At 39.0% G+C, this 23996-nt stretch overlaps 2 protein-coding genes across 2 annotated transcripts; both read right to left on the bottom strand.

Annotated features, from left to right (window-relative positions):
• Positions 1–5572: 5572 nt before the first annotated feature.
• Positions 5573–6038, bottom strand: LOC140230784 (fatty acid-binding protein 2, liver-like). The gene has a single exon (XM_072310926.1). The coding sequence runs from the start codon at positions 6036–6038 to the stop codon at positions 5646–5648; it is 393 nt and encodes a 130-aa protein (XP_072167027.1). The 3' UTR covers positions 5573–5645.
• Positions 6039–13196: 7158 nt separating this feature from the next.
• On the bottom strand, positions 13197–23800 carry LOC140230774 (fatty acid-binding protein 1, liver-like). The gene is made up of 3 exons (XM_072310916.1): positions 23661–23800; positions 16004–16270; positions 13197–14578 (listed from the first exon to the last, which is right to left on the bottom strand). Exons 2-3 carry the CDS (start codon positions 16250–16252, stop codon positions 14432–14434), a joined length of 396 nt encoding a protein of 131 aa, XP_072167017.1. The 5' UTR covers positions 16253–16270; positions 23661–23800; the 3' UTR covers positions 13197–14431.
• Between the last annotated feature and the right edge of the window lie 196 nt (positions 23801–23996).

The raw sequence follows: 23996 nt of genomic DNA, 5'->3' as shown, positions 1-23996 counted from the left end.
ATTTACGGTACCGCGTACGGTATAATACCGGTAAACGGTGAACATTATGCGCAATGTATCTTCGCAATTCTGTCAGGAAGCAAAGCAGGGATCGGGAATGTCTACTGTTTGCGCGTCAGCTTCACGCGCGGTGTAGTAACGTAGTATTAACACGTATTATAAAATGGGTTCAAGAATGTAGCCAATAGGAAGCTCTGAAATGAGACACACCTCCTTCCTTTACTTCAGTACTATTGCACTGCCTGTAATCCTATGGTAGATTGCCGATCGTCTGTGCGCGCGGCGGCTCCTTTGATGAATTGCATGCATACGCGTACGCGCTGTCAATCCTGTAAACAACTTCTAGTTCGGGCTGCCGGCCGGCCGGCCTGTCTTCCCTTGTGCATAACATATGTGGCGTACGTACGTATACTGTACTATACTATACATATACGTACACTTTGTACAGTACAGTAGACCAAGCGTTATGGGACCGGACGCGTACATGGAGTCACTTTGAAGAGCAAATCCAACGATTTAGCAGGTTAATTCTCACGCCGTTTTCAGAGTATGTTGTCTAGTAGGCCTATATGAGGAGTCTATATCAAGTCTTTAAGGTAAAGGGTGCATATTCTATGTAAAATAAGTAAGTTTTCATGCGGGTGTCCGGAAACCCAACCCCCCATTCGGGAAATACTGTATGTGCGGGACTTCCGCGAGTGCGACGTGCGTAAAAGTTTGGGACGAACATCTTCGGACGTCTTGACCCACAAAGGTACGTGAAAAACGCTGAAAAATGATGTTAGTTTTCGAATTTTCGACCCATTTTATAAAACAAATGATGCACAGGATTATTTCGTGGCGTTAGTGTAGGCGTAGCTCACTCTCGGGTATTTACAATGTAGTGCAACATGCACTCGGCTTCGCCTCGTGCATGTTTCACAATTGTAAATACCCTCGAGTGCACTACGCCTACACTAATGCACTCTATCCTGTGCATCATTTGTATACTGTTACACGAGTTCTTAAGTGCGTATGATATTATGTAACTCCATAATGTATCATCATCCACACAAACATTAAAACAAGGAAGAGAGAGAGAGAGAGAGAGAGAGAGAGAGAAAATGAACGCAAAAGAAAGGAAAGGCGGAATTCAAAATGGAAATAAAAGCTTTTGTTTCATTTGTCAACATCTAAGCATTGCTGAAGAGGGGTGTTGAATAGCTCAAACACCTCCCTTTTGCCCAAGGGGGGTGTTTGAACACGTTAAACACCCCCCTTTTGGCAAAGGGGGGTGTTTGAACACCCAAAACACCCCCCCCCCCCCCCCCTCGGTACGCCCTTGGGACTGAGAGTATGAAGGCAGCAATATTAGAAGAACACATCAGTAAAATTTGAGGACAATCCGTTAAAAAAAAAGAAATGAAAAAAAAATAAATTGTCAGTTTTTAAGATTTTGGTGCCGCCATTGCTGGATGAGGAGACTACAACAGTTCGTGACGTCATGCAAGGACAACGATAATATAAAAGAAATGAATTGTGTGAAATCCTCTTTATGTATATTATGTCGTTATCCATGCATCAAGCATGGCGTCGCGAACTGTTGTAGTCTCCTCATTATCCAGGGATATGATAGCATCGAAACTTTAAAAATTCGTATAACTTTGGATCGGATTGTCCGATTTTCCTCAAACTTTTGTGTTCTACTGATGTTGTCGCATTAACTCAATTCATATCAAATTTAGGGTTTTATTCCCGTTCCAAATGACTTCGGTGTTTCACACAATTTTCTTTCCATCATGGATTGCTTATGGCAAATGTGGCAATTCACTAGCAGAACAGTTAGTTCTCATGCTTACAATTCCAGATCCTACATGTTACACAGATCCCTCCAGCTCTCGAACGATAATTCACCTTCCTCATCAGACCAGGAGGATTTCCGCTTCCTTCAGTCTAACGATTTCAACATGCGTGAAAAAATTGAATATTATCAACGCTGCATTTAAACGTAATCGTGTTACCTTAAATATATTATTAAAATCTTGTGTTATTAATGTATCAGTTCGAATTGCCATATTATTTCAACAACAACAACAAAAAAATGTCAGTTCATGCTAAGTCATAACACAATAACATTATAGGACCAGGATCTACAGTAGAACCATCACATCCTTTTATTGTTATGCTCAAATGGTTTGCAAAACAACTTAATTCAACCACAGTCGCGTTCACATCAAAATCTTTACAATGCTATATAGGCTTATACCCTTTTGGGACAGTAGCCGAACTTCCTTCCCTCATACAACATTTCAGGCTATTATAGGTCACATAATAATGCGAACATCAGCTCATCAACTTGATGGATAGTCACGCAAAGTTTCAAATCCTGTCAGAGAGAACATGAGAGAGAGAGAGAGAGAGAGAGAGAGAGAGAGAGATGGAGAGAGAGGGGAGATGGAGAGAGAGAGAGAGAGAGAGAGGAGAGAACGAGAGAGAAAGAAAGGAAGAGGAAGAAATAGAGGGAGAGAGACAAAGTCTTGCCTAACGTATGCCAACAAGTCATGCAATCTTGTTTGAAAGACATTTTTATAACCCAGAATAACATAGCGAGGAAAATTACGCATACACACAGCTTATCCAGGCAGTAGGGCTATAGGAACATCCACGCATTCAAAGATACGTTTATCATTGATTGCGATTTTCACCTAGTTGTTCTATACGTCAAAGGTTTACCCTGACAACCAGAAGCTTGTCGAAAGATACCAACGTAGCAACGACTAACTGAACGTAATCTGGAATTCCAAGGACTGGAATGCATACATTTTATACAGCTCGTTGCCGTGTTCAGTGGAAGAAAACATGAATTCGTAAAAAAAAAAAGAAAAGAACAAGCTAGTCTAAATAATGACATCAGAGAACATCAAGGAGGCCCTCATTCACTGTCATTGTCAGATTTTAGACATCATCCGGATTTGTTTGTTTGTTTGTTTGTTTGTTTGTTTGTTTGTTTGTTTGTTTGTTTGTTGATGGCGCCATTTCTAAAAAGTTGAGATGTCAAGGTTTCGGAACACCATTTGATTATGGAATAATGTTAAAATGTGACCAGAGAAATTCAGACATCTCAAATTAAAGAAAAAAAAACAACAACAACAGTGAATTCTTAACCGCGGTGAATGAGCTGAGAATGACAACACGAATTATAAATAAACCAAACATAATCTACATGCAAACAGAAATAAGGTGACGAATGGAGGGGTTAACATCCCCATATTCATAAATATTGTAAAATTTGAACTCTTCACTGTTTGCGCCAAGGCTCGGGAAGTACTTTGCATTCCCTGTTAACATCATTATGGCAGAATGACCATTCCTTTATAGTTTCCTACATAGTGTGATGACGGTCATTTTTTTTTTTTTTTTTTGGGGGGTCAATGTTAATGCAAACGTCTCTTGAATTCACTACTGCTCTATACGCAATAACATGGTAACGCCTTATTTGCGCAATATCGACATGGATGGTGAACAAAATGTCATACTCCAGGGCCCTGTCTTATAAAACTTGTGATAGAAACCAATCAATAACAAATCTCTTGAAAGCTGCAATCAATCGCAACCTGTGATTGATTGATTGCAGTTCTCCGTCTTAATTCCAATCATAACTTTGTTATAAAATGGATTTGCATTCGATCGTAAAGTTTTGATTGATTTGAATCAATCACAAGTCTTTATAAGACGGGGCCCAGATTGAGGATCCCATAATGTTCCCTTGAGTGAAGGCTATGTGTATCAACAGTGTTGCTGTTCCCATTTTTGTTTTTGTTTTTTTTTTACTGTTCCACTTTTCACAATATGCTTAAACATGCAGACATTTAAACGTAAATTATAGATTAACCAGAGTCACATAGTACATATAATTATTATGTGTATCATCCTTTTCCCGATCCACTCCCCCCATCGCAATTCGAATAGAATCTACATTTTGTCAATTACATAGAATCTCCGTGATGGGCACTGTTTAAAAATTTCAGTGATAGTAGTTGTGCATCGTACATGGTTGTATATAATTTAAAGTGGGTATTGGCAGTATTGTAATTACATTATTATGATGATTATGACAATGTCAGCAATGCACAATTAAAATCATAATCGCCGTTTCATTTTATCAACATCAATATATTCATCATCAACATTAATACTTATCATTTGTTATTGCTATTGTAGTCATATCACCATTTGATGCTATCATCATAATTTCATGTACTACCTTTATCAATATGATATGACATTAATAGCTAGTGCAGCAATATATCAGTGTATGTATAATTTCCTCATGATGTCTTATTATTGCTACTACATTATTATCATATTGCTACATACCCAGGTTTAGATAACCCTTGATAAAGGCGGTCATCTTAAATAGAGGTTGAGTCACTATTAGTCTAATCACTGTCCTCTATGTATAACGATCGATAGTTTCGTACAGATCTGAGGTCTAATAAATTGAACCAGCTGGTCTAATTCCCAGATTGTCTGACACCGATACGACTAAACCCATTTGCAGTTTATTTGGTCTACTGACCATTTGATTTTAATAATCGCTAACTTGGTCTACTATCAGTTTTGGCTAATTGTCATTCTTACCTAATTATGGTCTAATGCCATCTCGGCTACTAAAACGAGGCTGAGTGGTAATAACGATCAGTTGGATGTGACAAAAAATGGGCATGGTCTGATCGGTAATTAGACCATATGTTAGACGAACTGCTTGTCGACGAAACGGAATTAGTCATGTGGGATAAGACCAAACGGGCACTGGACATTAGACCAAGTGGAAGCAGAACAAGGGCGAGAGCACCAGGTAGGTTTCGAATTCGGGACCTCCTATTTCAGTGCAAATAATGTGCTACGCCAGACTGCGCCCAATCTGCTTACCGATCCGGTCATCACTCAGCTAACCAGAGTCTCTCGTCACCATCCTTGTTCCACATATGCCTAATGTTACAACTTGATACACATGGCAAGTTTAAACAATTTGTTAGATAGTTAATTAGTTTGTTAGTTAGTTTGTTTGTTTGTTTGTTTGTTTGTTTTTCTTGTTCAAGCCATGGTACGTTCACGTTTACCTCGGTACTTTATTGATCATAGATTGATCCATTGTTTTCTCGAAGGTTCTACTACTCATACGAATTTTAGGGTTTGTGTTTTAATGCAGGTTGAATCTCTATAGGAGGCTATATCCCCCTCATGTTTTTTTTAATTCATTCATAATATTATGGTATACGTTTATCACTGCGGTTGCAGACGTATCTATCACTTTGCGTGCAAGTCTTGTTTCTTCTGTAGCTGCCACTTTACATACCACTGTATCCATCGCTGTTGTTGTCAAAGTACAGAGTTTTGTCTATCATAAGGTGTATAATATCCTGAAAATGTTTTAAGGTATATTAGCAAGCCGTACTACAACTTTGAGGAAATAATATGCACGTAGTACCAATTCAACTTCTTCAGATTCAAATTTCTTCAACGGAAAGACAAAGTTGTATACATAACATTATACTGGTTCAATACAAAAATTTTACGACATGCTCTCATTCTCTCGCAGCGTATACGTAAGGATTAACTATTTCTGATACATTTAACAGCAATCGATTAAACACGGCCCATAGTTAGACCCTCTTGAAGTACAGTTTGACTGACGAGTCTCCCATGGAAAAGGTTGACACGATCTGGCCGTCGACGATCTCGCGGGTGAGCTTGACGCCGCGGTTGTCGGTGAAGACCAGGCGGTCGCCGTCCCAGGAAGAGCTGACGTCGACCTCGGGCATGTTACCCATCATGACGAGCTTGAAGGACTCGCCCACGGTGAAGCTGTGCTCCTTTGTCCCCGCCGGCGACTTGTTGGTGATCGTGAAGTTGTCGCCGTCCTGCTTGATCTCGACGTCGAGTTGGGAGATTGTGGCCGGTGGTCGCTGATCGGCGGGCACCTGGAGCTTCTCCAGCATCGCCGAGAAGTCATCGTGATGATCGATCGTCCACGAGCCCGAGAAGTCGACCGGCATGATGGGGGATGTGTCTGAGGTTAAATATCAAATTACACCCAATGTTACGTATTATCACTATAGCATTACTGAAAAAAAAAAAAAAATCTTTCTCTCTTTTTTTTTTTTTTTTAACCTCTTCTTTTCACTGATCGGTCTGAACGTGTGGGCTTGCAAGCGCTGGAATATGACTGGAAAATTTTCCCTTTGCATTTTCGTTTTACACTAGAGTTGATAGTTTTCCCTTTCCCGTCTTAAAAAGGCTCACATCATGCGGTTACAATAGACAATCTGCACACTACAGCCACGTCATGCTACCACACACATGCACATGCATACACAGACACAAGCAAACAAACAAAAACAGACACAGACCCCGAGATTTCGATCGATAAAAACAAATCATGACGTAAGGGTTATCAAACATATTTTGTCACATGGTTTAGTTGTATGTATATAGTATACACACGATCATAATAGGCGTTTATGTGATCAACAGCACCAATGAGCACATTACATGTTGCACTTATTTTGTTTTTTATTTGTGTGAAATTGTTTCATCGTGCAAATGATTTCTAAATCATTCAACGAAATTTGAATTATAAAAAATATAAATTTTTTTTAAAGTGTGTACGTGTGTGTGATCTCTTTTGAGTCGGTCTCTTTTCACCTGTGACGCATTTGAAAAATGTTGATAAAGCAATGGTAAGATCTATTGGCAAATTAAAAAGAAGGCAATAATGCTTGGAAATATAATATCTATATATAATTTTGAAAGAGAAATTCCACTTTATGTTCGAGTTGACTTTGAAATGTATACAGTACAGTCGAACAAACAGAAGAGATGAAACTTAATAATTGTTTATAAAAATCGGAAATTAAAAGACAGGGTCCCCCCCCCCCCTCCCCCCCCCCCCCCACACACACACACATACGCCGCCGACAACGATTAAACATATGACTCTCTCATAACAGGGTTCTGCCCGGAGACACACACACACACACGCACACACACATACACACATACACACATACACACACACACACATTCACACACACACATACACACACACAAACTACACACATATACAATATACACACTGAAAAAAAAAAAAACCGTCCCGCGACCCCTGCAAGAAAACGTTTTGTTCGTATCTTCACGAAGCGGTATTACGACAGGGATAATGAGAGTCACGTGATCAATTACAAATGAGGTGAGGTGAAGATGTCACTGCCTCACACGTCTTTCCGTGGAAATGACACTGATATATACACAAATATTCTTGTAGAGTTTTTTTTTTTTTATAGAGTAGCATTATGGAGGAACTTCAACTGGAAAGGATTGTATTGTATTTCAAACTTCGACGAAACGTGATCTAATTTATACTGTTGTGCAAGCCTCATCTATAAATTAGCATGTTCCAAGATTTCGATCAAAATGGCGTTTCGTGAAAACTTGCAAAGCATTCGAGTCCAACATCTTGTTTTTGTATTAATGTCCAATTTTGAATAAAAAAATAAACACAAAAATATTTTACTGTACTGTTTGTATGATTTCACTCTTGTAGGTAAAGTCACCTACAACATGGAATGGAATTTACCTAAAAGTTATGAAGTTGCGGTTGATTTTGTTGTTACATCAGTTAATAGTGTTTTTCATTCGGCTTAAGGGGATGGTACAGTATTGGTGGAGATGAGAATTGGGCTTTTAACTTTTTGCGAGATACCAAGAAAACATGTATGATATAGTACAGAGCATACCATTTTAAGAGGAATTCAAAGTTTATTTGATGAAAATCGGGTTTGGAATGACTGAAACATCCAAAAGCCAAGTAAAACAAAGCAATCGTAATAAAAGGTGGGTCCCACACTTTATTAGAATCGCTCTGTTTTGGATATCTCATCCATTTCAAAACCAATTTTCATCAAATAAACATTGAATTCCGCATGAAATTACATGCTCTTTCATATTTCATAAGAGGTTTCTCATTATCTCACCAAAAATGTTAGAAACCTGAAATTAGGTCTCAACCAAAACTACACGATCCCTTTAACTGAATCTGTACTCCACTAGGTTTGTAGCTGTCGGTTTTTAATTTCCCATAATAATTATATGATATCCTTCTCTCTAGTTGTTCAGACGATCATTCTCACCCCCGCCATTACTTGCCATGTTTAGTTTTCAACAATAAATACTTTATTGTCTCCACTCTTCGTGCTGTATTCCTATTGTCTCTACGACCGAACCTCAATCAACCATAAATTTCTCGTTTGACAATGACTGTCGAAAACGATAAGGCTATTCGGGTCAGCTCCGTCCATAAATCCTGTGTTTGTTACACTGCTGCCTTTCAACCAATTCCGCGTTCATGTTTTCTTATCAGCCGGCGGAAACGTTAGCGCTTCCTACGGTAATAGGTTATTGAAAGCCCGACCAGAGACCCGCAGAATTACCAGGTAAAACAAACATGGCAATTCGCATTATCCTTTATCTAAGTACATTAACATCGAAGGCAAAATCCGGTGAATCTTGAATTCTACATAACTATCCATAATGCTGACTAAACATCGCGTTGATATAAAGAGTGTACATACTTTTAGTTTCAGTTACATGATTATTGCAAAATGTTTCTGATTTTCTGATTAATTTGCTGTGCTGTAGCTTTTCGCATGTTATCTCTGAATATCCCAGTGTTAATATTGAAATTACACTGGGATTTAAAATTTTGAATTGAATTTAATTAAAATAAGTCATCGTGACAAGTTGCATACGCTAGTTTAGTCCAGTTTTATGTTTCAAATTTCGTTACTTTTTACAAAAAGATTTTGTTTTAAAAGTAATTTTGCACCACAGTATGGACTTTCACTGGACAGAAAGGAACGACATCATTTTGAGAAACTTGCGCTTGTTCATGAATCATTATTTCGGGATGATTTTCGTCTTATAGCGTCAACCATGTATTTTGATTGTGATCTCATGTATTTCTTATTTCTTTGATTTCATATATTTCTAATGAAGATTATATAAAAATAACGAAATGAGATACGATATTCAGCTTGGATGTACAAATGAAATATAAGTAAATATACAACATAACGGTCAATGTATCACCATTTAAATACAAGTGAAAATGTTACAGAAATGCTTCAATTTCAATTCCAATTTTATTTTCGTATTTCTCGTTGAAGAATACATGATATAACAAAACAGAATGTCCAGCTTGGATACATACATAAAGACATAGGAATACAAACATAATACATAGCGGTCGATGTGTCATTTTCAATCAAAGTAAAGGATGCAAAGAGAAATACGATGGAACCTACTAAAAAGCAAAGCTTGTTGAGTGTAGGTCCCAACAAAAGCCTAGTGTGGGGTACAGGATGAGGAGCACGGGAAAAATTAAAGACAAAAAGTAAGGATAAACAAAAGAGAATTACTATTAATATTCGGGGGTACAGAAGATTCTTCTCACATATATATTATATGTATGTGTGTGATAAAATGAGAACAAGCAACCACATGCTGCACACTATAGCAGTTGCTCTAATAGCAATTTTGACATGGGAGTGATGTTGTGAATACGACATAATGTTAGGGTTTAAACATTCCGGCTTCCGTAGACACGGGGAAAGATTCGAAAAATGGAAAACATGAACAATTGCAATTCCTATATGTGATATACCAGCCAGCTGCAATGCCGCATGAAAAAAAAAAAAGGAAAGAAAGAAAGAAGGGGAAACTGTGGACGCTATGCGACACGACCAAAGGTCTTACTAGAAGTGGAAGGAAAAACACCGATGGGCAGGAATTTGAGAGAGCATGTAACTAAATGTATATATGCATAAGTCTGTTCACATGGCAACAACCGAGTAGTATAACAGAACAGCCATGAGCATAATAAAAAGGAATGTTAGTGCACTTGTGTGTTGTAGCTATTCAATACATGCTGTCTGAGTTTACGCTTAAAGGATGATAATGACAAACAGTGACAAAATGTGATGGGACTTACTGAAAAGCTGCAGCTTGAGAAGAGTATAGGAATCGGTAGAGATAGATGTAGATAGGGAGCATTTAGAAGGATATCTGCCACTAGTATAAACAAGAATAGCTGCAGTGTGCGGCTTTGAATAGTGTACTTACGTGAGTTCGCAACGCGGTAGAAAATAGGCAAAGAAATGCATGTTGTACTAGTATCTTTTGATTCTTCATGAGTGTGCGGCTTTGAATAGTGTACTTACGTGAGTTCGCAACGCGGTAGAAAATAGGCAAAGAAATGCATGTTGTACTAGTATCTTTTGATTCTTCATGATTATGCATAACGCACTCCAGCTCCATTCCCACACATGCATCCATCATTATGTGCACTGCGATGTGTAGGGTGGATTAATGCATTTTTCACTAGAAGACGGGACTGCAATTATTGTGAAATGTTATACTCACCGATGACAATTGTGTCAGACTATTGATCCAGAGGGGATGCAAGTGAAGCAAGGGACCTCCCTTATCTTCTTCTTCGTCGTTTTCTTCTCAAAGCCTCTACGGACCCTCCGTGCTTCAATTATAGGCGTGGCGGATAAACCTTGATGAAGGCAGCCAGCTCCGCAGGGCGTCAATGATATGGGATGCGAGCTCGGGCCAGTTGACAGAGCGCCGGCGGCTGGGATAGTTGGATGTCAAGGGGATGGTGGCAGTGTGTTTTGATCGAGCTATGGTATTATGGGTCGTCAACTGTGTGTGTGCTGCATGCAATGTCAGGCGATGAATTTTTTATCCGACACCCAAGCTACATTTGTGACCGGGAAGAGGAAGATTAACATCCGGGTTGTCGTCACCGGCATTAGTCTCGACCAAGACTAATCTGCTAAAGATTTCAATTGGCTCTTTATCCTATTGGTTACGTGCATTGCGACATGGGTAAAAGACAAAAATAGACAAAATGACAAAAACTTCATTATTTTCATCGATGTCGAATTCAAAATATCATTTTCCATGTCACTATTTTCAAGCCTATACTGAGATATGATGAATGCCTATAACATTGCAAAGCGCAATTGTTCAGATAAAAGTTATTCTTTTGAGTGACTTTCCTTATTCTTGATGATTTTTGTTCTGTCTTTTTGTCTTTCTTTCTCAATCTGTCTGTCTATCTATCTACCTGTCTGTCTGTCTGTCTATCTGTCTGTCTGTCTGTCCCTGATGGATTAAAACACAATGCCTCTGGATTCTGGAATGTACAAGCAAAATAAGTGAGGGGACTGCACTATTCAAGTTCGCTTTTTCGTAGCCCCTCAATTTTTATTTCCATTAGTCTTTACTGAAACGAGATACATTACAGTATCATGTGATACATGTACTATGTAACAAGAAATATGCTATCATCTAGTTTGTATTATCCATGTATATTTTTGTTTGAAAATAAAAATAGTAAATGAATGACTGAATAAAGAAAAGCTATGCTCCCAAAGGCAATGTTTACTTTACAGAACAACAGTTATCTTCCCTTGCTGTTCAATTCTATATTTGGATTGCAATAAGCTGCTTGGCCACTGGGAGCAGTGTAACGATTTTTGTCGTGACAGCGACTTCAGGGCACCATTCTCCTCTTGTAAGATATGCCTTTCTCTTTGGAACTAATCATGATTTGAGAATCAGAAATTAAAATAAAATAAAAATAAGACAGAATTTCAGCTGAAATGACATGGAAGACTAGGTGGGAGAACATACGTTGATGTTAAACTAATAATTTGTTTTCAGACTTTTAATTTGACATTGCAGGCAGGAGCGATAACGATTAGGACGCAGCAGAAAGCGTAACGCTAGGATTGATTAATGACTTTATTTGACCTTCAACGCTTTTAACCAATTAATAGAGAGCTCGAGCACTAACTCTCTACTGATTAATTCTGAAAACATGAATTCGCGATCGTCGATTCTAAGTACGTGAATTTACTACACGCGTCCATGTCTGCCTTTTTCATGGCATAATGATCGTTTCGCGCAAACCCGCATAATTTTATTGCTGTCTTGTAATGTAATTTCACTCGGTGAAGTACCATAGTACATGGTTTTTATGGATATGTTTGACGAGAAATTAACTCCCACACTATTGTTGGCCTTGTGTTGGAAAGCATGCCCTTGTCCTTTTACCTAGAGCATTATAGGTCTGTAGTACCCGTCTGTAGAAATGAATAATGTTTTTACATTACTTTGCGATTGCCGTGTTAGATCAACCAAGAATTTTAGGTAGCGCACGAATCATTCTGGTGTTTTCTTTTTTGCTTTTCTTTTATTAACATGGTGAAATATTTATCAGTTTGTCGACTTATAAATCCTGTTGAGTTAAACCTTCTTGCATCGTCATCATCCGTATTACTTTGTTAGTTCATTCAGTTCATGTATTGAACGTTAAGTGAAATTCGCCTTTTGGTTGTGTTTTTCTTACTAATTTGAGCTGACGTGATTATGGATTTAAGTCTGTCGATTCAGTTCAGTTCTTTGGTCCAAGAATAGTGATGCCCATGACATTGCCATCAGAGTGCAGTGGAATTGATATCGAAATTCAAAGTTCATTACATTGTGAATCAGTGGTATTTACTCATTTTACTTGTATATCTTTCGAGGATTGGATGTGTTTGGGTGCCTTTAGTAGTAGCTGACAATGTGATTTTTTTTTTTCGATTTCATTTCTGTTTTTTGGAATTATAAGTCAGACATGATGACAGGATAATGAAAGCAGCACAGCTGTAAATTTCTTCACTGCAGTCTCATACACAGTAAAATTCATTCATTCAATTCATTCCATTCATTAAATTCATTCATTCATCCAGCCATTCATTCGTTCATTCATTCGTTCATTCATTAATTAATTCATTCATTTATTCATTCATTTATTCGTTCATTCATTCATTCATTCAATTCATTCCATTCATTAAATTCATTCATTCATCCAGCCATTCATTTATTCATTCATTCATTCATTCATTCATTCATTCATTCATTCATTCATTCATTCATTCATTCGTTCATTCATTCATTCAATTCATCCGGAATTTTTCTGTGCGTCTGTAAAAAAAAAAACCGAGCATGAAACTGAAATAAGAATATTTCTAGTAAATTATTTTTAGAGTCTTCAAGACAGATGAAAGCAAAAAAATAATGATAAAACACGATTTTCTATGGTGCACCACTGTCATTTATTGAGCAGGGAATATCTACCTTTTGACACAGGGGACTCATTTTTTTTTCTTATAAACATGACAAAACAGATACCCTTAAAGAATAAAGGGATCGATATATTTAATATATCTTTAACTAAAATCAGAATTCGACCTTCAACTGACTTCGAAGTTGCAAAACAGTCTCCTACACAAACACTTTCACACTACACTAACACAAACATGTTAAAACCATGACACATAGCTTGTTTAATCAGATTTTTGCACTTGAGGAAGAACTGGACACCATTATTCTTAAAACAATAAGGACCAGGGAGGGAAGGTGGGTGGGGAGAGTGGGTGGGGAGAGTGGGTGTGGCTTTACCCTTCCGTGCCAGGGACTTTGGACAGTGAGCACAATGCTTTGGGAATACCTGTGTCAATCAACACTCAAAACACACAAAGTGTAGTATAACGGAAGTAACACATATTTGAGCGAGACCGGGTCAGGAGAAATTCATAGGACGGAATATATTGGTTCTTCTTTATATAAGTGTGATTTTTTTTAATTAAAATTTTATGAAATGTTCCATCAGGATTGCTCGAAAATTGTTGTCTCTATCAGCATGTGCAATAGTTTTCAATCATGACAATTCGACAGTTCAGGGGTATCAATATTTTGTCGATTTCCCCCAAAACAGCCGAAATTTCAAGAAAGGAAATGATCTTAGTTCCCCAACCCGAAAAATATATACATGTACATATTGTTTAAGCCTCTATATCTATTACGTCATACATTATCCTCACTATCGTGTATGTACATATTACATCAAGAAATGTGTTGTTGACGTGTTCAATGTGGCAGAAAAAAACAGAAGCAAATGTTTATACTCCATGCTAACTGGAGAAAGTACAGTTCGTTACACATGCATCCATGTTCGCATATAGAGTAATGGTTAATAATAGTTTCCACTATGAAAACATCAATGAGCTCTATCTTGGTTTCCATACGTCAAAATGTGCCATATAAAGACACAAGTCTAACGTAATATTTGGTTTATTTATCGTTATTGCCATTAAGGCAATGTTGGACATGAACGGATTCTATTCTAATCGTGCTAACTGTGTAGTCGGTGCGTATAGAGGGCAGGACTTCTTCCAGGATACTCAACTTGTAGCCGTGTTCGCGAATTATTTACATACAGGCATGGACGGGGCACAGACAACATGGACAGCTAACTCCTTGTGTATGCTCTTTAGGACGTCTTGTTGAAATACACTTTGGCCGTGGTGTCGCCCTTGCCCATCGTGGTCACCATCTGACCACCTTCCAGTGACCGGCTCAGCTTGAATCCTTGCTCGTTGGTCAGCACTACCGAGTCACCTTCCCAAGCCGATGTCACCTGTAACACACAGGACAGATCATTAGTTTTATGAGTGATGAAGCTTTATGAGTGACGTTTGGATGCAGCTTTTGTCTAAAGCATAACGACCAAGAATGATATAAAAAAAGAAAAAAACGACTGAAGCAAATAAGACCAATAACTGAAGCTGGCATTTATTCCGATGAAATCTTAGAAGGCTAGAACGATGTGTGGTAGTGCACAACGTATTCTTTCTTGGGTATGTTGTGGCCCTGAAAGACCCACTCTCGACGTTTCGGCAAGCATGTTCATTCATTATCTTGAAAACAGCAAGAACATGCTTGTAATGCCGTCACGTCGAGAGTGTGAGTGGGCCCTTTTCAGGGCCGCATACACACCCAAGAAACCTTCGGGCATTTCCTCTAATAATCATCTCCAAAGACTTGTCATAAGACTATGTGGTAAGGAAGCGGATAGAATGATTGTAGTGAAAAGTAGCACCGTGCATTTGACGTGGAATAGCAGCAGCCACAAAGTTCCAAGAAGTTGTTAAGTCTATAATGTAGTCAAAGGGAACATTTCCTGTCTTTTGACTCCGTCATCCAAAAACGTTGCGGAAACTCATCATCCGAAAACACTGTTCTTTTTCCAAGAAATGGAACACAGTAATGACATGACAGAAACAAGCTAGATTTTATTTTCTTCTGTCAAATTGATGTCACAACCATACGACTGAACATGATTTCTGACACAACAGTGCTCACTCTATATGACTTATAATGGTCCCCATTTGATTCTCACAAATTATTATCATAATGATAATATGTGAAATCTAAATTCCTTTCAGGGTGAACAATCCTAGCTATAAAGGACAAGTTCACTCAAACATACATTTGGATTGAGCGAATGCAGCAATATCAGTAGAACGCATCAGTGAAAATTTGAGGAAAATCGGACAATCCATTTAAAAGTTAAAAATTTCTGATGTTGCACTGCAGTGCCTCCATCGCTGGATTAGAAGACTAAAACAGTTTCTGACATCGTTGCAGGACAAAGATCTAGAGAAAATACGAGGAGAATTTCACTAAATACCATTTTTTTAATAAAAAGTACATATTTCCTCTACATGTTACTGACACCATAATTGCACCTCCTGCTTTCTGAAATAGGCGGATCAAGTGCTCTTTCATTTTGCTAGAAATATGAAAATAACACGTTTAATTCTACGTTTATATTTTCTGTACATCGTCCTGCTCTGACATCGCAAAGTGATGTAGTCTTCAAATCCAGCAGAGGACGCACTGAAAATTTAAAAATTCACAACTTTTGAGTGGACTGTCAGACTTCCCTCAAACTTTCACTGATGTGATCTACTAATATCGCTGCATTTCACTCAATCCACATTATACATTTGGGTCATCCAACATACCCTTTAATGTTTCCAGTTCGGGGAAATTAACCCACCTTCATTTTAGGCATCCAGACGACGAGGTTGGTCTCGAACTCCGAGCCGACGTCGAAGCTGTAGTCGTTGCAGCCCTGCGCCGTGGTGCTCTTAATGTGCATGTTGTCGCCGTTCTGGGTGATCTCCACCGTGAGCTGGGTGATGGGGAAGGGCGGTCGCTTCTCGGCGGGCACGGCGAGGAGGTCGAGCAGGGCGTCGAAGCTGTCGTGCTTGTCGATGCTCCACGTTCCGCTGAAGTCGGCCGGCATCTTGACTGGGATTGTTACCTTTCGGAAGAGATTTCAGGTCAACAACATGTTTGTTACAGATGTCCGATCCACTTCAAAGTGCTATCCATACAAGATGAAAGTGTAGCTAGTAGCATTCCCGATATAAAACAGGCGACTCCCGTTACTCAAGGAAGTTTCTATAATTGACAGTTTCTTTCGTTATAAGGAAATTTAGTTATACCCGAACAGTAAAGTACATAATAGAAGACATGTAGATGATGATTTTAGGAACTGAATTTTTACTACGTTCTAACGAGAATTTCGTTATAACCGTTTTCGTTCGGGGAGTTATAATGTATTAGGTTTTTATCAGAAGTCATCTCAGTGTCTTACACAGTTAGTGTCTGTACCGGCATGGGATTGTGTGTGTCTCTCTTTTGTGTGTGTTTGAGACTGTGTCTGTGTGTGAGTAACATTCAGAATTTTACGCGGGCAAGACACAGATTACAACTTTGTCTACATCCTCGTCTGCTCCTTTATACTTGATTGTTCATTTTGGTTAAGTCCTTTTTTTTTTTTTTTTTTTCTGTTTGGTTACATTAGATATCCCTTAGAAAATCAAGATACTGGCATGCAAAATAAATATTTCTTAATTGTTGGAAAAAAACATGTTTTTTGTTATTTTCTTTATCGAAATTCGTAAAAGAATCGAGAAACATTGACTACAACCGAACGCATGACAGCCTTTTTTCTCTCTTTTTAATTTTGATGTTTGCACACATGCTCACTTAAAATTCAAACAGAGAACTGATAGGAGGTTCGAGAAATAAGTCAAAGTTAAAACGCCAATAAACTTTCTAATGTAAAGTGTGAAAAGTAACCTAAATGAACTATGCCATCGGAGCTTTAAAAACCGTTGACGATTTGGTGATAATCATATTCACACAAATGGCTTCATATATTTACAAGTGAAATTTCTACAGTGTGGGCTAAACCTCATTTCAGAATATTCGTTTTTGCACAAATGTCTGTAGGGGAAGTTGAGGATTTTGATTTATATATATATATTTAATAACAGCAACAGACTTTACTCAAGGCTGCATGTCTCTGCTAACATTCGTTTCCTCTCTGAATGGTAGGAATTAAGACCGCCCGCCTCGAAGGGAAATGACCGCACTCAAAGGGCATAGTAATAAAATGTTGGCATTGAACGTAAATAAAGAGCGTCTCGATTTTTTTTTTTTTAATATATGACATCAATCCCATATCCACGTTTACTTTCACAAAGGGTAAATCAAAGAAAGAAAACAGAAGTTGGATGAAAATTGAGACTTGAGACGTTCTATAACTATGATAATGTTGAAATTTCGTGACGACGATTCCGTTAAACAGTATATGTATCGGCCGTTACAATACCATGATGTCATCCTATAATACTTCCCATATTCATAAATGTGTGCATCGAAGATTATGATAAGAATTATGCTTTGGTAAAAGATTTACTGACTATGCCCTCTGCCCTTCATTAGTTACTCTTGCTACATTGTTACTTCGAAGAGTAGCAAAGAAAAAAATTGTCTTGAACGACTGGCAAAAATTATCTATAATTTTGTATTCATTTTTGTGTTTATGCAGATTCTAATTCCTGAAAAAAGTTTTCTTGAATGGGTACACTTGCGGTCTTTTACATTTCTTCGTCGTTTCCTTCTCCTCCTTCTTTAAAAATCTTCATCTCGACGACGTTCATGTCATCGACCGCAGTGCCATTCACAGTTGAGTCTTTTTAACAAATACGAATATAAAATGGAGGTTTCTCTTTAAGTGGATGATTCATGGGGAAGTCTGCCGCAAAAGAAAAAAAAAAAGGAAAAAAAACAAGAGACCCGCGGGTCTAGCGCTCACCTGAGTATCGCAAGTTCACTTTTCACGCAGTCACTAATCTAAATTATTCACAGCTCTACTAAAATTTGACCAGGCTTCTCAAGTAGAAGATGAAAATGTACAATAAGGGCCGAAATTTTTAAAGATTCCTTCATTTGGGGGGATTGGGGGCCCCCTGGGGCCCTCTGGGTGGGGCATGGTGCCCATTTTGATAAATTGAGATCCTGACCCCCTAGGGATGCTACCTGCCAAGTTTGACGAAAATCCATCATGAGGTTTTCAGGAAGAAGATGAAAATGTACAATTCAGGCCCCCATTTGGACCTTCCCAACCCCCCCCCCCCTGCCCCCAAGAGGGGCACCCCTGGATTTGCTATGAACAAACTTGAAACTACAGTCATTAATGTACTCACTCATAGTACTTAGCTCTATAACTTCTGATTCTAGAGAAGATTTTTAAAGATTCCTTCATTTTGGGGGGTTTGGCCCCGCTGGGGCCCCTGGGTGGGGCATGGTGCCCATTTTAACAAATTGAGATCCTAACACCCTAGGGATACTACCTGCCAAGTTTGGTGAAAATTGGTCATGGGGTTCTCAAGAAGAAGATGAAAATGTATAATTTAGGCCCCATTAGGACCCCTCCCCACCCCCCTCCCCTGGGTCCCAAGGGGGGCACCCCTGATTCTGCCATGAACAAACTTGAAACTACAGTCATCAATGTACTAACTCATAGTATTAACTTAGCTCTATCACTTCTGGTTCTAGAGAAGAAGATTTTTACAGATTCCTTAATTTTGGGGGGTTTGGGCCCCCCTGGGGGCCCCCTGGGTGGGGCATGGTGCCCATTTTAACAAATTGAGTTCCTAACCCCCTAGGGATGCTACCTGCCAAGTTTGATGAAAATCGGTCTTGGGGTTTTCAAGAAGAAGATAAAAATGTAAAAGTTTACGCACGACGGACGACGCACGACGGACGACGCACGACGGACGACGCACGACGCACGACGCACGACGCACGACGCACGACGCACGCCGGACGAAGGGCGATCGCAATAGCTCACTTGAGCCTTTGGCTCAGGTGAGCTAAAAACGAAACGGAGTTTTCTCCCCATGACTTTTTATGAAACTAGCTGGTGGCAATATTTACCGAGAGGAGGGTTATAAGGGGGGGGGGGGGGGTTAGAGTGGCGATTGAGGGAGTCCCGAGGAGAGTGATTTGATCCCAGAACCACTCGCATGTGTGAAAAATGTGTGAAATTTCGGAACATTGGCAAACAAGGGGTTGCCCATGGGACAAAGGATGACTAATCCAATGCTTTTTGAAATGGTCTTCTGTCCACATTCTTCCATTGTCTGAGCCATGAAAGAGTACAACAACATTCATCTGCCATGTAGTGGTGATTATAGACAGCTGTTTTTAGCATGACACTTTATTCTTGCAAAGGACGATGGCAAATTTAAACCCGTCGCTGTATTTTGCCTGGTAAAACATTCTGATCAAACATACCACCCCATTACGTCAACACATGCCTGCATTACCTATATATTTACGGGAATGTGACTAGAAGTATGGACGGAACAGACTCCTTCATTGTGTATTCGTTTCTCATCATAGTTTCTCATCATCATATCGTCAGAACTTTAGAGCGCTTTTAAAAGCCCTCTTTTATTACGCAGTTAGTTGTGTTTGTGTATATTCTGGTTCTCTCTCTCTCTCTCTCTCTCTCTCTCTCTCTTCAGAATAACTGATTACATGTAAGAAGACATTGCACTTATTTCCTGATTAAAACTTCGACAAGAAAGTTGGCTTATGGCCGGAAAATGTCTGAAAGCAATGCTTCCATCATATTTTGAAAAGGCGTTAAAGAAAAAGAATTTCATATTCTATGGCCACGTAGACACCCTTCAGCATAAGTTGTATGCTTTTTGGTCCGATGGAGTCTTTATGCTTGTAATGATGATGGTGCTGATGAAAAAAAAAATGATGATAATGATCATTATCATCATCATCATCATCATCATGACAATAATAACAACTCTGTATACATATATATATATATATATATATATATATATATATATATATATATATATATATATATTACAGGGAAAATTACAGTATAGTCCCGAGCATTCATAAAGATGGAACAAAAGAGAACAGGAACAGCTCACATAGAGGATCGAATGTCGTGATTACCTATCAAAATGAAAATGAAGCAAATCTTATCTATAATAATTACCGGGAAAAAAAAATAATTACACTATGACTGTAGTGTGAAATCCAATTTCAGTCCACAAGTCTTGAGTGATTTTTTTTTTTTTTAAATCATGTCTTATGCGAGAAAGTTAATTCGAGAACCTATTATAATCTATTTGGTGTCAGCATATCGTCAGCAAACCAGCCTTTAATCAATATTGTCTGCATTTTGTGAATCTACCGACATTTCCGGATTACTGCGGCGGAAGGAGCAGGCAACATGATAATCTCATCTATTATATGCAAGTGCCGCGTCACATCGGCGCGACTTATTCAAACAAAATGAGGTAAAGCCCAACCTTTGCAAAGCCAAGGAATTAAGGATATCTTTCACTTCCGATTCTTGAGAAAGAAAAGCAAAAAGGTATCCGCCAGGACTGGTGAGTTTCATTTTTAGCAGAATACATGTAAAGTGAAGACATGTGTGTATATTATGGGTGCTGGTTTGAGGGTTTGTTTGGTTGTTAACATGTTGGGTTTGTTTGTTGTTGTTGTTGTTGTTGTTGTTGTTTTGTTGTTCTTGTCAGTTTTAGTTAATGTTCTAGGGAGGGCAGCGTTTATGACATGATCAACCGCATGGACGTCACGTAAAAGAATCAAGCTGTACTAAAAAAAAAAAAAAAAAAAAAAAAAGATGCAATTGATGGAGCCTGTAAGCAACACCATCCTAACAATGCATTTCTGAACCGAACAAATCATTAGATACTGCATGCCCTTGAGAATATGTGTGGTAAAAATCTACACAAAATGACTCTTCCTCTCGGCAGTTTGCTCTGTTGATCAAACGATTTCATAATGTACGTCGCAAGATGGCGCTCGTAGTCTTCAGGCCGGAAGAGGATGATGGGACACAGACACTGACCTCGAGGTCAGTGGAAACAGGTATTAGAAAATTGATGCTGACCGACAGGAAGTTATCATTCCAAGGTCATAATGGGAATGCGTTCGAAGCGTCGGTCAGAATGATCGAATGTCCTCGAGTACGACTCATCCCAGGCTTTCATTTCAACTTATCATCAGACCCGCATGCTCAGTCTAAAGTTTGTCAAGATTTGTACGCAGTCCTATGCCATGCCCTCATAATATATTCTTTCAAAACACTAAGGTTATCGCGGAAACGGGTTTTGAACCTGAAAACTGCATTCTCCTGTTTATCTAGCTTGTTTCTTCAGACATAACATCCTTGGCTAATATGTCTTCTCTCTGTCTCCTCTCACATTGCACAGAAAACAATTCAGACGTATAAATATTTATACGTCTTGTGAAATGTACACCCCCATTTTACCATCAGAACTAATCTCATCCATCATAACATGTCAGATAAGATAAGATGTGAGAAGAAGTACATTAGAAGAACTTGGCAATGATTTATCGCAAAATCACGGAGCCTTTTCACAGCTTAAAGTCTTCTGAATCCCTCCACCCCCCCCCCCCCCCTCCCCCACAATAATGGCAAGTGAAATGGTTTCAAAGTAATGTTATGATTTAACGAGATGTGGAGAAATTCGAACCGCATTTTCGACACGGAGAAACAAAACTCAGTTTCCTCGTGTTTTCTCGTATTTAAGAGCTTTCAATGTTTCTAGTCAGTTCGTTTTAGGATATATAAAACCTTATCTGATGCATGCCTCTTCGTGTCAAAGAATTGAACGTTGCTAGTGCTTCGAAGGGCGTCAATAAGACTTCTATTGGCACTTTAAAATGAACATTTCCAAGATCATTTGCTAAAGGGAGATAAGGGAATAAACGAATTTGTTTGATTTAAATCACGAAATTTTCAAGGGGTTGGTTCTACTGTAAAACTCTGCTCAAAGATGCCCACCCCTGGATAAAATTTTTCCTTAGTTAAAATTAATCATGTTTGAGGTTTTTGACTCTACGACGAAAGAATATTATCTCGCTGAATTTGAAAGAATGCACTTCGCGATTTTAGGTTAGAAGGACTCTGGAAAACCACAACTGACCCGTTCCGGCTAAAATTCGACCTTTTTAAAAGATTTCTCGCAAAACTTTATACACGTAGTTTCGGTTCATGATGCTACAATGTAATAGGGCCCTGGAAAGGTGGAAAAACATGTTATCCGCAGTTACACAAGACCTTTAACATGGTCCTATATATCTCCACCTCGTCACTGGGTGGTCTCCCCCATAAGTATGAGAGTCTAGGTCGTGATCTAAAGACGTGTCTAGTCGAGTGTATGTGTTTCTCGTTTGTGTTTCTCATACGTGACAACATCTACGTACAGTGTATCCGACGAAGCCTCCTTCTGTCATTCCTGGCTATCCTGATATTCCTGTGGAATATTCACTCGTTGATAAACCAGGGAAGTACACCTCCCTGGATAAATAAAGCACCCACTGTAACACTTTCCTTCAAGATAATGGTGTTGTTGAGCTCCAAAGAAAACTGCTATGAGAGACTACAAGAGGCGGATCCAGAGGGGGCGCACCGGGCGCGCGCCCCCTCTGTATTTTTTGCTAAAACAAAAGAAATAAATAGAAAAATGGGGGGGGGGAGCAGGTGCGCCCCCTTTAATTTTGTAAAGGCGCCTCCCCTTTACGGAATTCGTGGATCCGCCCCTGCATTATGTCAGTGTTTACCCCTTTCTGTATTATTTTTGTTTTGACATATTGAAGTTGTTAGTCTAAAACCGTGCCATTGTCGTTATGCTATGAAACTATGAATATCATCACAGCAGTCACAAGCATTCTCGGATCTCCGCGACAAAAATTGTCAATTGAACGACTTTTCTTTTTGTTTTTTTTTTTGGTCGTAATAATAGCACTTTGTCGCGGATTACGGATATATGGAGCACTTTCTTCACCCGATAGTATTTCATTCCAGCACTATGTAGTACCATATAAATCTCAGTCATGTTCGAATGTGAAAAGAAGATGAATATGAAATAAAATGACCGATCCGCACGTTCTCGAATACAAAGGCCATACTACACTAAAATTTATTATAGTTGGGAATATGCATTTGAGCACACAATTTCAGCTTACTAGGTTGTTCTCTATGCATTCAAGCATTGATTCAAACGTCTCTTAAAATGTGCAAATGCACACGCATTTCGCATTCGAGAAGACGGAAAGTGTCGCTCTATTTGAGATGTTGATGATTATGTTGCTGAGAGCAGGAGATCTAATACTTAAAGAATAAAAGATCACTGAGCAAGACATGATTCTTTGATGGTTAGTCACAAAAAAAAAAAAAAAAACCAAAATCATCAAATGCAGATGTGTGACGGGAAGAGAGATAGAGTCATAAAAAACAAAAACAAAACGAAAACAAAAACAGAGTGACATACCTGGGAAATGATTTGGCGGAGAAAGCGTTTATCCGAGATGCGGACGGTGTGACCTAGCTAGGCGAGGGCTGCGGGCGAGACTGAGCCGTGAGAAGTGGTTTCCTCCTGCAAGACAAGACGTCGGCTGGAGAAGGAATTAACGCGCGCGCGTTCATAGACGGGGGACGGAGTGACGAATGCTTCACTACAAATAATGAAGGGTGTAAGTGTAAAGGGAAATTGGGGGGGGGGGGATAGGAGTGAGGGAGGGGATTGATCCTTTCAGAGGCGTTTTCTTTCGTGTGCCCGGGGAAATGTGGCTAACTACCCTGGAAAATTGAGTGTATTGAGTCTGGG

The sequence above is a fragment of the Diadema setosum genome, chromosome 1 (genome assembly GCF_964275005.1).
Source record: "Diadema setosum chromosome 1, eeDiaSeto1, whole genome shotgun sequence".
Taxonomy (NCBI): Eukaryota; Metazoa; Echinodermata; class Echinoidea; order Diadematoida; family Diadematidae; genus Diadema; species Diadema setosum.
Note: the sequence above shows the minus strand (reverse complement) of the source record. Positions and strands in the feature narration are given on the sequence as shown.

Excerpts from the sequence above, each read along its gene's own strand:
- LOC140230784 (XM_072310926.1), bottom strand. The coding sequence starts at position 6,038 with ATGCCGGTCGACTTCTCGGGCTCGTGGACGATCGATCATCACGATGAC.
- LOC140230774 (XM_072310916.1), bottom strand. The coding sequence starts at position 16,252 with ATGCCGGCCGACTTCAGCGGAACGTGGAGCATCGACAAGCACGACAGC. Across the intron at positions 14,579-16,003 it reads TCTGGATGCCTAAAATGAAG|GTGACATCGGCTTGGGAAGG; the intron begins GTGGGTTAATTT and ends TGTGTGTTACAG.